The 12598-nt window shown below is 50.3% G+C and overlaps 1 protein-coding gene across 3 annotated transcripts in view; it reads right to left on the bottom strand.

The window, feature by feature from the left end:
• Positions 1–12598, bottom strand: part of ESRRB (estrogen related receptor beta) — a 179563-nt gene that overhangs the window by 58167 nt on the left and 108798 nt on the right. The window contains exons 1-2 of one of the 3 annotated variants that reach the window (XM_043472623.1): positions 5536–5541; positions 2969–2976 (exon numbers count right to left, since the gene is read on the bottom strand). The exons of the other annotated variants lie outside the window; for them this stretch is intronic. Of the exons in view, the coding sequence (XP_043328558.1) occupies positions 2969–2970 (2 nt within the window). The 5' untranslated portion in view covers positions 2971–2976; positions 5536–5541. Of the gene's footprint in view, positions 1–2968; positions 2977–5535; positions 5542–12598 lie in introns of those variants that run through there. 3 annotated transcript variants of the gene reach the window in all.

The raw sequence follows: 12598 nt of genomic DNA, 5'->3' as shown, positions 1-12598 counted from the left end.
TGGGCCTGCAGGGAGAGTGGACTAGGCGCTATTACATTTATAATCCCCTCCCACTGCGGCTTTGTTGTTCAGATGCTAAGTCATGTCTGACTTTTCACGGACTACAGCACTCCAGGCTTCCCTGTCCTTTGCTATCTCCCAAAGTTTGCTCAAACTTATGTCCATTGAGTCAGTGATGCCATCCAACCATCTCATCCTCTGTCACCCTCTTCTCCTCCTGCCCTCAATCTTCCCCAGCATCAGGGTCTTTTCCTATGAGTCAGCCTTTCGCATCAAGTGGCCAAAGTATTGGAGCTTCAGCTTCAGCATCAGTCCTCCCAATGAATACTTAGTGTTGATTTCCTTTAGGATTGACTAGTTTGATCTCCTTGATGTCCAAGGGACTCTCAAGAGTCTTCTCCAGCACCACAGTTCAAAAGTATCAGTTCTTCAATGTTCAGCTTTCTTTATGATCCAACTCTCACATCCATACATGACTACTGGAAAAACCATAGCTTTGACTATATGGACCTTTGTTGGCAAAGTGACGTCTCTGCTTTTTAAGGTGCTGTCGAGGGTGGTCATAGCTTTTTTCCCAAGGAGCAAGCGTTTGGGATCTGCAGTCCCCAGGAACATCCCCGGCCTGCTGTGACAAACACTTCAGGACGAGTCAGCTCCCAGACCCAAGCCCTCCTCCATCAGGCTTGCGAGTGCTCCAGAAGTTTTGGAAGACACACCTGAGGTCAGCAGTAATTATCGCAACTGCTCTTTAGTGAGCACGTATTATGTACCACCCACTTCAGATCTGTCCCTCGGGTGTACAAGAAGCTAGTGCCCAAGGGAAGCAGTTGGAGAGCCCTACAGCTACGTCCAGTGAACAATTTTCCAACCGTCTTCCCCAACCTCACGGCTCAGCCAGCCCTGACAGACACACAGGCCGGGCAGTGGTTTCATGCCCTAAGTCTTGGTTTTCCCTCCTAGCCCTCGCCTTGAAGGCTTCAAGGTGCACAAAGCATTCTTTAGTGGGCTGATCAGCCAAGACGCACCCTGTCCAGGCTGTCGCCTCCAGGCCCTGGCCAAGTGACTCTATGACTGAAAAGGAAGCAAACTTGCCCCTCACCTCAGAGTTGGCACAGAAATCCAGCTACTAATTTAGTGCCTGGGCTCCAGCTGAGAGTCTGATGATTTCATTCCTGCAGGCTTCTCGTTTCGGTGACCATTATTTTGGCCCAAGTAGAATGTCTATTCCAAGAAGCACCAACACATACTCGGGGCACCAGGGTGCCAAGAGCTGACCAGATAGGAGGACATGCCCAGCACAGCTCATGATGTCAAGAAGCTCATCCTCTCCCCGGAAGGACGGATACTAAACAAACACATGTGTGCGGAACGCAAGGCAGGGGGTACACTGGGGAACACTACACTAACAGGGGCTCACCCACCATGCCCCTCAGGTCTGGTTTCATTCATTCACTCATTCATTTGTATTTGCATTCATTTTCCCTCCAGGAAACCTGCCCCCTCCCCCCACCCATCCTTAACCTCTGGACATCACTCTTTAATTCAAAAGCAAAATGTCAAGACAAAGGGAAAGAAAAGGGCCAAGAAGTAGTGGCCAGAGGAGCTGAGAAGAGAGAGTGAGTTGTGGACGTGAAGACAGCCATGGAGAAGGGGGTAGCAGCAGGTCTGGTGCAGCCGCAGTCAGGGGAAGTCAGGAGTGCATTTGTTCCCTTCAGTGAGCAGTCAGGAGGTGGCTGGTGACGTCCCCAGGGCAGTGTCCTGGCATGGGCAGGGGTGGGAGCCATATGGTCAGGGCTGCAGGAGGCACTGAAGGCAGACAATCTTTCTGGAAGCCCGGGCAGAGGAGAGGGTAGAGGTGGGGGCTTCCTTGCACACCTTTACACAACACCATCCACTTGAATCAGGGGTGGTGGAGGCAGAGAAGGAATGTTTTTGTTGTTATTGACGGTAATTTATCTGCTTCTTTGATGAGGAGGAGGTGTGTCAAGAACGTAAGGAACTTAAGAAATTTAAAAATTACTTTCCAGTTTGCCCGAAGCCACCCTGATCCCACCTACTGACCCAATATAATTATCCACCACTCCCCTTGTCTCCCCAGAGGAGACAATGAATTCTGTGGTGACTCTAGGTTACGTGCTAATGGTAAAGAGCAAATCAAGATGGAGAGGTTGAGATGACCAAAGATGAGGGTCAGCTTTTCTCAAATTCTGGTCCAGCCTTCATCAGAGTCAGCTAAGGTGCTGGTCGAACAGGTAGCTTCCTGGACCTGACCCGGTGTTGTTCCTTAGTCGATAAGCCATATCCGACTCTTTTGCGACGCCATGAACTGTAGCCCTTCAGGCTCCTCTGTCCATGGGATTTCCCAGTGAAGAATACTGAGGTGGGTTACCATTTCCTTTTCCTGGGCATCTTCCTGACCCAGTGATCAAATCTGTGTCTCCTGAATTGGCAGGCGGATTTTTTTTTTTTTTTTTACCATTGAGCCATGTGGGAAGCCCAGTCATATTTTGAATATTCATCCCTGTAGGTGGGGCCCAGAAATCTGCAGTTTTGGTTCTGTGTGTTGGTGTGTTTTTAGCACCCCAGCTGTGATTCTCAGGGGAGTTAAGTTTGAAACCTATAGGAATAACACAGGTGGTCAGGGGACCCGGTGGAAGTCCACATGGAATCTGGATGCCTTGGAAGAGAAATGAGCTGAGGCAGTACGAGGGGGAAGGAAGGTTGGCTGCGCAGAGGGGAAGTTTGGAGGTGGTCTCTCTCATCTCCCCGGCAGCCTCTCCACACTCTATGGAATGGGGGGTGAGGTCCGGAGATCTAGCAAAAGGAAGGAAGTTTGCAACAGCAACTGTGGGAGGAGGAGAGAACAGAAATCAGAGGCATAAAGACTTACCAGGCCCCTTGACTCACCCTGCAAGGCAGCAACACAGGGAAGCTTTGATCTGCATTTCTCAACCCAGGCACTAGTGACATTTGGGGCTGGTCATTCCTCACTGTGGGCCAGACTGCGCACCACAGGTCGGTCAGCAGCATCCTTGCCTCTGTCCACCCCCAGTTGAAAACCACTGACTTGGCTATTGGAAGGAAGGGGGAAGACAAGGCTGACTTGCCTGAGAAGCTGAGAAGACAGAAGGCTAGAGGGTGGATGGGGGGGTTCCCAGGGGGTGGAGGCTGAAGTACAGCAGGAGGAAGAACCCAGATAGCTGGAAAGATGGGAAGCTGGGTCAGGGAAGATCTCAGAGATTGGAGCTGGGATGCCAAGGCTCAGGAGGATGTGGCCATGGGGCCAGTGGCCGGGACAGGATGCAGGAAGAGCATAGTGTCGGGATGAGGCAGAGGAGTTGTTGACGCTTGCGCCCTGGGGAGGAAAGGGTCACATGGAGTCCACCATCTGTGGTTGGCTGGGGCCCAGTTCCCAACTGGTCGATGACTATTGACTTTGCGGGAGGGGCCCACTGCCCCATCTGAGCTGCCTTTGAAAGAGCAATAGTCAGTGGTCTAAGTCCCCGGAGGCGTTCTCTTCCGTCTAATTCAGCTTGTATCAGGAGCACAGCTAGAGTTACCCTGGCCTCAATGTCACCACCGTCTGATTAACATGGTCCCCCAGTGCCGACCCAGGCCCGCCCCTCTTCGTGTCCAGTGTGGGGCCCTTACCCCAGAGGGGCCTGACCTCTTGGGATGCCTGAGCTTACTCTCTGCCTCCGCCAGATAATCACTTTGCTGGACAGTGAAGTGGGTTGGAGGTTTTCCTAGTACAGAGACCAACAGCATCTTGGAAGTTCTGAAGGAAACCCAAACCATTCAGCTCTTTTGTCATGAACCTAACCCTAACCCTAGAGGAAAAGAAACTCCAGGATTTCAACAAGAAAGCGATCAATTTTTAAAGCTGGAATCCCAGGGGTCTACCCCCCTTAAGGCCACTTGCTGGTGGGCAGGCAAAAAAAGAAAAGAAACTTCTGGAGGAACGAAGTCTCCTGGAGGGAAGAGGGATGGGCCAGCCTGATAAGCCTAGGGCCTGGCTCTCTGTCCTCTGCGGAGTAGAGTCCAGCCACCACACACCAGAACTGGGGTCACACGCAGAGGGGCTGCCCTCAGAATCAGCTTTTGGCTCTGTGCCGGGCTGCCCTGTAAGAGCAGAAACAAGCCCCCAAGCCACTTAATGGTTACAAGACATTGCTCTGATGTCAGATGAGCCAGTCATAGTAGCTGTTGACTTTGAGTAAACAGATCAACCTCTCTGGGCCTCAAGGTTCCTCATCTGTAAAATGGCTCCCTCACAGCACCTCCTTCATAGGGCTGTTCTGGGTGAGCAGGGGCTAGATTGAGGGCAGGAGGAGAAGGGGGGCGACAGAAGATGAGATGGTTAGATGGCATCACCAACTCAGTGGACATGAGTTTCAGCAAACTCTGAGGACAGGGAGGCCGGGTGTGCTGCGGTCCATGGGGTCACAAAGAATCAGACACGACTGAGCGACTGAACAACAAAAATAATGTAGGCGAGACATTTAGAACATGCTGGGGCCCAGCGAGCTCTCCGTGGACAGTGTCTCTCTTGTGATTCGCCCATGAAACCCCTCCCAGAAAATCCAGCAGCTGGCAGCAGCCTGGGGTTAGACCCAGCAAAGCTCTCCCCTCAACCAAGTCCCCATTTCTAGAACTGAGGATAATTCCACAAGGAACTTGCCATTAACCAGGAGAGAAAACTGGTGGGTTAGGAAAATTAAGAGGATAAATAAGCCTGAAACAGGAATCCACTCTACAGAAGAAAAATAGCTTCTGAACACTTGAGAGACTCTTATGTACATTCCCAATAATTAATTTGCTAACCAGGAGCCACTGAGCTGTTCATTAAAGCTGACCCTCAGACCCTCCAGCAAGGCTTTATTTGTTATGAATCAGCCCCCCAGGCACTTGAAAGTAACAGAGCTAAACTTCCTTTACAAATAATGTTAGAGAAAGCAGAATGAACCTTTATTGGAGGGAAAAAGATGAGGAGGACCATGTGGCCAAATGTGAGTAACTGACAAGGTCCCCAGCATTCCTGTTGGGACACGGATTCATGAGGACTTATCACATGGGAGGGAGGGAAGAAGGAAGGGAGGGAGGGGTGGGGGTGGGGAGGAAGGAAGTATTATGAACCAAGGCTTGCAGTTAATCCAATTTCATGCATCTGAGCCCATTCTTCATATATATATATATATATATATATATATTTTTTTTTCCCCTTACACTTATATATTTCTTTAACTCAAATTGACTTTCTCCTGCAGTAGTCTGAAACCACCCATTTCAATACATAGTGTTTTTATCTCTCATGAAATCTTGCAAGGCATATCTTTCAACGCTGGACCCGTTTTCCTGGACAGACACCAGCACAGCGGGAATCAGCTCATCATAAATGCCCAGAGATTCTCCTGGCTGACCTGGTGACTTTCAGAGGAGGAGCTGAAGCCCCCAGAAGTTGTGACTCACTCAAAGACACTTTACTAGAGAGCCAGGCTGGCTGGGGGCTGCCTGGAGACACAGTTGGGAGGTGACCTGGGCAGGGGAACAGGCTGACTCCGTCCACCTGTTACCTTCCATCACCACCTCACTACCGCAGCACCGGTCCTGTGCTGGCTCGGTTTTTGTCTGGTCTCCTTAGGAATGCTTTCCTCATGCTCTCTTTCTCTCTCTTCCCTTAAGCCTGGGACTTAAGACTACAAAATGACCCGATTGCAAACTGGCTTCAGTAAGAGCCTGCCTCCCCCTGTATGCTGCAGCTCAGGCAAAAATCTGTAATTAAGCATCTTGTCGTTAGAAAGATTAGTCAAAGCCAGGCTGATCCCAGACAACTGATTGAAATCTCGTTCCACACAAATTACGGCACGGAAAATAATGATGGGTAATTAGTGCCTTTCAATCGAGGTTTTTATCCATGATGTCCCAGGCTGCATCCATCATCATGAGAAGAGAGAGGCTTCGCCAAAGCAGGAGGAGACTGCTGGGCACTGAGGGGCTGCCCCGAGACACTGGGAGGGCCGGGTCCCCTGGCAGAGCTCCGGCTCACAGTGGACAGTCGCTGGCTCTTCTTGTGGCTGTGTGCAGGTTAGACAGAGGGGCCCCCTCTGGGCAGACCAATTAAAAACTTCAGCCCTCACCCCAGTCCTCGTAGGGGAGTGCCCTCATGCAGGACCCCAAAGTATCTGATGGCTCTCACTTTAGCCCATTTGGCTAAACTCTGGCCTCTGACACCACAGATGTGTCTGGAGGAAGGACAGCTCATAATTTCAAAAGATGCCCCCAAACACACCTCGAGCGATCTTCCTTTCCATTACTATTGGAGATCTGACATCCAGGAATCTAAACTCTTCTTGAGTCTGTTTTCATTTTCACCCCATAATACGCAGTGATATGGCATAAATATCCCACCTACTGTCACTGAATAGATTTGGCAGTTTTCAGATGATATTTAATCCTAGAGGTGCCATGGTGTTGGGTCATAGAGCTTAGTGGTTGGAGCTGGCTTGCCTGAGTTTGAATTCCAGTTCTGTCTCTCACACGTAATTTAATCTCTCTGAGCCTCAGTTTATTCATCTGTAAAATGGGGATGGTGATAATTATCATATGTATCTCATAGGGTAGTCTTGAGGATTAGTGAGTTAATACAGAAAAGAGCTTAGAACTATACCTGGGAAAAGTGCTCAGTAAGTACCGCTAGCAGTTGTTACTAGCACTCTTTTTGGTAATGAAGAGACAGTTTCCATTCAGTCTCTAATAAGTTCTGTCCCACAGCAAGCAAGCCTGTCTTGCTCCCTCTCCCCTTCCCATCATTCATCTGTCATGCATGCATCCATCCACCATTTAATCGTGCATTTGTGTGCTTCTCTGCATGTTGCAGCTTGCACTGAGAAAGTCCCTTTTCAGACAAAGAGGTTCCTTATTCAGGTGCTACTAGAACCAACTATTGGAACTAACCAGCCTCTCTTTTGGGAGCTGCCAACCAGCTCCAGCATTCTCTCTCTCTCATTCCCATGTGCACACCAAGATGCCATAGGAATTGCCACATTTGTAAGGCTCTCTACCTGCTGGCCCAGCAGAGTGACCCAGAGCTGTGCATCTAGCCCACGCTGGGCAGCGTCTCTCCCTTGAGACCTTGGTGTCACGGCTGCCTCTCCAGGGACAAAGGCCGTAAGATAGATAGTTCCAAGCGTGAGCGAGGTCATACTTCATACCGTGGTGCAGCAAGAAAGATGAATATGGAAGCTGGCAGTGGAGAAGGGTGCCTGCCAGGACCAGAGCCCCAGGAGCCTCAGTTGGCAGCTACCAGACAGCATGGCAGTTCCTATGCTCAGGGGGGTGATGAGGCATGATTCCTTGCTGTGGCAGCTCAAACGGGGGGTGGTGACAGCTAACCACCCCCAGCCATCTCATCCATTCATCCACTCGCCCCCTCCCTCCTTCATTCATTTCAACTATTCCTTGAGTATCCATGGTGTGCCAGACACCCTTCTAGCCCCAAGGATGGATTGGTGTCCAAGGTGAACAGATTTCTGTACTCAAGGAGTGGCAACACTGTATTTCATTGACTTTAAGCTATACCCTTTTATTCACTTTTTTTTTTTTTTTGGTCTAGTTTCCTTTTTTTTTTTTTTTCACATTTTAACATCTTTGCAATCAGAATGCATCTTGAATCAATGGCATGCCATAGTTTCATCTAATTAGTGGTTATAAAAATAATGGTGTCTATGATGTCATAGATTCAATGAAATATGATAATAAGTATAGCTGAGATGGCCATGAGTTCACCAAAAGCAGCTTCACGTTCTGCCTAGACACAGGAAGACCACACTTCCCAGTCTCCCTTGCAGTCAGCTGTGTCCATAGACTGGGTCCTGGCCAAGGGCATGTGGGCAAAGAGATGTAAGCGACTCCCCCATCTGGCCCATAAAATTCTCCCCTGGCCACCCCCTGCCCCAACTCCTCTCTCTCTCCGTCCTTCCCCGTCTGCAGGCCACACAGGATCCAGGCAGAGTCTCCAGGAGGGGACTCCAACGCCCTGGGGCGCAGCAGAGCCACAAGTTGGAAGGAACCTGGACCCAAGGAAAACTTCACGAAAGGCTATCTGCCAAGCAGCTTCCCCAAAATGTTAGGTGGGCACGGTATCACCTGTCACGCTAAGCCGCTGAAACAGGGGTTGTATTGACTATGTGACAATAACAAGTGTTACCCACTCTAACAAACACAACCAGTGAAACAGCATAATCACGAGCACTATGAAGAAGGCAGGAGGAGAAGGTGACGACAGAGGGTGAGATGGTTGGATGGCATCACCAACTCAATGGACATGAGTTTGAGCAAGATCTGGGAGTTGGTGATGGACAGGGAGGCCTGGCGTGCTGCAGTCCCTGGGGTCGCAAAGAGTCGGACACGACTGAGTGACTGAACTGAACTATGAAGAAAGAGAAGGGCCAGGCACAGATGGCAGAATAGAACAGTATCCGGACACGGTGGCCAGAAAAGGCTTCTCTGAGGAGGTGACATTTTAAGCAAAGCCGGAGCAAAGACAGGGCGAGAGGCATGGCGGGAGAGCTCTGAGTTGGAGGAACAGCAGAAAGACCCCTGGAGGCCCGCGGACAGGGCCCTCGCCCAGCCGGCTGCGCTTGGACCAGGCAGGAAATCAAAGCACCCCTGGTCTGTCCCGCGGCCACCTGCCTTGGCTGAAGCCGCCAGTGAAAAGGAGGTCACTAGTTCAGGTGGCAGCTGCTTCCATCTTTAGACAACTTAGATTTTTTTTTTGCAAGTTCTTTGTCAAGAGCCAAAATATTCTCTCTGGAGCTTTCAGCTTCTCTCTATAACTTTCAGTTATAGTTTGAACAACTCCATCCCTTAGGACCTACAGAACAAACCTAACCCCTTTCCACCCGATAGGCCTGCAGATGGCCAAAGGAGGCTTCCTGAGTCCTCCTCACCAGAATGCATCTCCTGGACCTGGAATCACTCCTGCTCACATTTTGCTCTCCTTTGAGAATCACCCATCTGCTGTGTTTACTCCTCATAAAAAGGAACATCAGAACAGAGCGCAGGGACTTCTGTGGCAGTCAAGTGGATAAGAGTCTGCCAGTGCAGCGGACACGGGTTTGATCCCTAGTCGGGAAAGATTCCACATGCCGCAGAGCAACTAAACCTGGGCACCACAGCTACTGCGCCCCTGCACTGCAATGAAGAGCCCCTGCTCTCAGCAACTAGAGAAAGCCCTCACACAGCGATCAAGACTCCGCACAGCCAAAAACTAATTAATTTTTTAGAAAAGATTTTGTCTTCCAGTGCAGGGTGCTGTGGGTTTGATCCCTGGTTGGGGAGCTAGGAACACATGCCTTGTGGCCAAAAAAAAAAAAAAAAAAACCAAAACAGAAGCAATATTGTAACAAATTTAATAAAGATTTTAAATTTGGTCCACATCAAAAAAAATAAAAAGAAAAAAAAAGCACAGCCTTCAGGTGAGTTCTGACCAGTGCAGAGCAGTTCCGACACCTCCTTCATCCTCGATACTATACTTCTGTTGATGCAGCCCTAGATGGAATCGGCATTTAAGGCACTTGGCTCACTGCTGACTTCTACTCTGCTGCTTGTGCGATCACACTCCTGAGGCTCTTTTGCGTGTGCTGTTCCTGGGCCTCACTGCCTGCCTCCTGTGTGCATTCCTGCAGGGCAGTGTGCAGACCCAGCGAGAGAGACCACACTTCCATCTGCCGCCTGCTCACAGCACTGGCCCTTTGCACGTGGCCTTATCCACCGCAGGGATGACACAGGAAGGTTGGGGCTCCCAGCATCCACTTCTCTCCCTGACTCAGTTTTTCAGCCTTTGTGCCAACGGGCAGCATGGGCAGATGACACAGAGATATCATAACTCGGTGGACAGCTGAGAGCCTGGCATTGCGGCCAACTGGGAACCCGCTCTTGAGCTCTGTCATGGTGACCACAGGAGGGCTCATTCTGTGCTGGTCACGGAACTACATGCACGAGGTTCCTGTCAACAACCTGTTATTCTCCCATTTTGCAGATGAGGAAACAGAGGCCCAGAGGGGTTAAATATCTTGGCAGGGAACACACGGCCAGAAAGTGCCAGAGTGAGTTACAAGGCAAAGGGGAGTAAGTCCCAACATTCTCTGGCTGGACACAGCCAGGGCATCCCCATCACACTCTCAGGAAGGCAGGGGTCCTTTCCGCAGCTGCCCACTCCTCCTTAGGGTCACTTTAGGCCAGCCACACTGGCCTCCTGTGCCCTCCCACCACACTCCACCCCGGACATGAAGGCAGGGACTATGTCTGCTTTCTCTGCTGTTCTCCACACTCAAGGATGCTTCCTGGTACAACAGATGTTCAGAAAATGTTTGTTAAGTGAAGAAGACAGTGAGAGTTGGGTGGGATGTGAGGCTTACCCAAGGTCTGCCCCTCTGGCTGCAACAGAAGCAGGCCTGAGGCACAAGACAAGGCCAGAGTCAGGGCAAGGGAGCCAGCCAGGACCTCAGGAGCAGAGATCCAGCCAACAGTCCCCCGGAAAGACTAACACTTGCCCTCAGTTCCCACCAAATTCCGCTAGTCCTGGTGGAAAGACTTTGCGAATGATGCATGCATTTTTCTTTCTTTTATTTATTTACTTAAGTGCCCCAAACCATGTAATGTGTTTAGAAGCAACTTCAAGAAGCTAGCCTCTCAGATCCACTGATCAAGAAATCTAGTTTTGAAATGTTAAAGAAGATATTTTAACACAGGAAGCAATGTAATCAATAAAAACCTGTGGGATGTAGGGTTAGAAAAAGCCTGCCTCACCTTCGGAGCCAGGAACCTGACTCTGTAATAGTGAAAAGAAGCCACAACTGCTCCCTGCCCCCTAGAGGGGACGGAAGCAGGCCCAGGCATGAGGGTTCTGGGCCCAGATCACCCGGTGTGAATCCCGGCTTTGTCACTCACTGTCTGTGCTGCCTCTCCATGACTCAGTTTCTTCATCTGCAAAATGGGTACTATAAAGAGATTAATACTTACCTCTAAGAACTGTTCTGAGGATTAAATGACACAATAAATGGGAAACACCAACAGAGTGTCAATGAAGCTGAAGCTCTAATACTTTGGCCACCTGATGCTAAGAGCTGACTCACTGGAAAAGACCCTGATGCTGGGAAAGATTGAGGGCAGGAGGAGAAGGGGACGACAGAGGATGAGATGGTTGGATGGCATCACCGACTCAATGGACATGAGTTTGGGTGAACTCCGGGAATTGGTGATGGACAGGGAGGCCTGGCATGTTACGGTTCATGGGGTCGCAAAGAGTCAGACACGACTGAGCGACTGAACTGAACTGATCTGAACAGTGTCAGGGGAAACACTGACTGAAACTGCCTGCCCTGGCCAGGCACCATAGTAACCATTTGCATGAGTTATTTTACGACAGGAGATCCTGGTAAGGAACACAGAACTAACAAGTCACCACCAGCCAGAAGAATTTGGGAAAGGGCAAAAGTAGACAGGAAATGCCAGTCCATATACCCTCCCAGAATCTTTGTTGCTGGAATCCATTTTGGTTGAGCGATCTGTGCACAAGGAAGGACCCTGAATCAGAACGACTGGCCAGAGATAACCTAGAAACTGATCCCATCACCGTAAAACCTGATACTGCAAGCCACGTGGCCGAGCAGTCTTCCTGGGTCCCCTCACCCTCCTGCTCTCAATGTGCCCTCCCAATGAGGTCTCTTGCTTCGTCAGCACATGTATCTCCTTGAACAATTCACTTCCGAGTGTCAGACAAGACCCGCTCTCAGGCCTTGGAAGCGGTCCCCCTTCCCGCAACATCAATAAATGTGCGCTGTTGCTATGATTCCCCAGAACTTGGGTGCAGGTCCTTCCAGCCACGGCAGGGATGGTCTGATAGTTTGGGTCTCAGCAGTCTCTTCTAAAACACTGGATGTAAGAAGAAAGGGGGAAGCAGAAATGACTCACTCCCAGGCTCCTTGGCCCTCCCTTAATCTGAGGCTTTGGGAGTGAGGAGGGGCTGGATTCACCAGGCTTGCCCTTGGAAATGCTGTCTCTTATCAGGAGGACTCCTCAGATGGGGCATTTTGACTATTGATCTGATAAATAAACAGCCTGCTGGCTCGATCAAAATGTTATTTTGCATTTCAATGACTGCTCACTAATGCAACCTTCATCCCACCAAGATGCTGCTGGCAATGACACCAGCCCTGTCACTGGCTTGAGAGGCGAGCCACCCCTTGCCAGAACCAAACAGGATTAAGGCCCTTCTCCCTAGGAGGTTCCGTTTCCTGGTAGCTCAGGCAGTAAAGAATCTGCCTGCAGTGCAGGAGACACAGGTTCGATCCCCAGGTTGGGAAGATCCCCTGGAGAAGGAAATGGCAACCCTCTCCAGTTTTCTTGCCTGGAGAATTCCATGGACAGAGGATTCTGGCAGCTACAGTCCATGGGGTTGCAAACAGTCGGACTGAGTGACTAATCCTTTCACTTTCCCTGGGAAGTCAGAGTGGGGTGGGGAGGACAGCTGCTCCTGGAAGGGGATGAGAGGAAACATCCTTGTCCTTTGTGATGGAGCACTGGAGGGCCAGGGGCT

The sequence above is a fragment of the Cervus canadensis genome, chromosome 6 (genome assembly GCF_019320065.1).
Source record: "Cervus canadensis isolate Bull #8, Minnesota chromosome 6, ASM1932006v1, whole genome shotgun sequence".
In the NCBI taxonomy this organism is placed as follows: domain Eukaryota; kingdom Metazoa; phylum Chordata; class Mammalia; order Artiodactyla; family Cervidae; genus Cervus; species Cervus canadensis.
The sequence above is the reverse complement of the archived record's forward strand: the minus strand, read 5'-3'. Positions and strand labels throughout refer to the sequence as shown.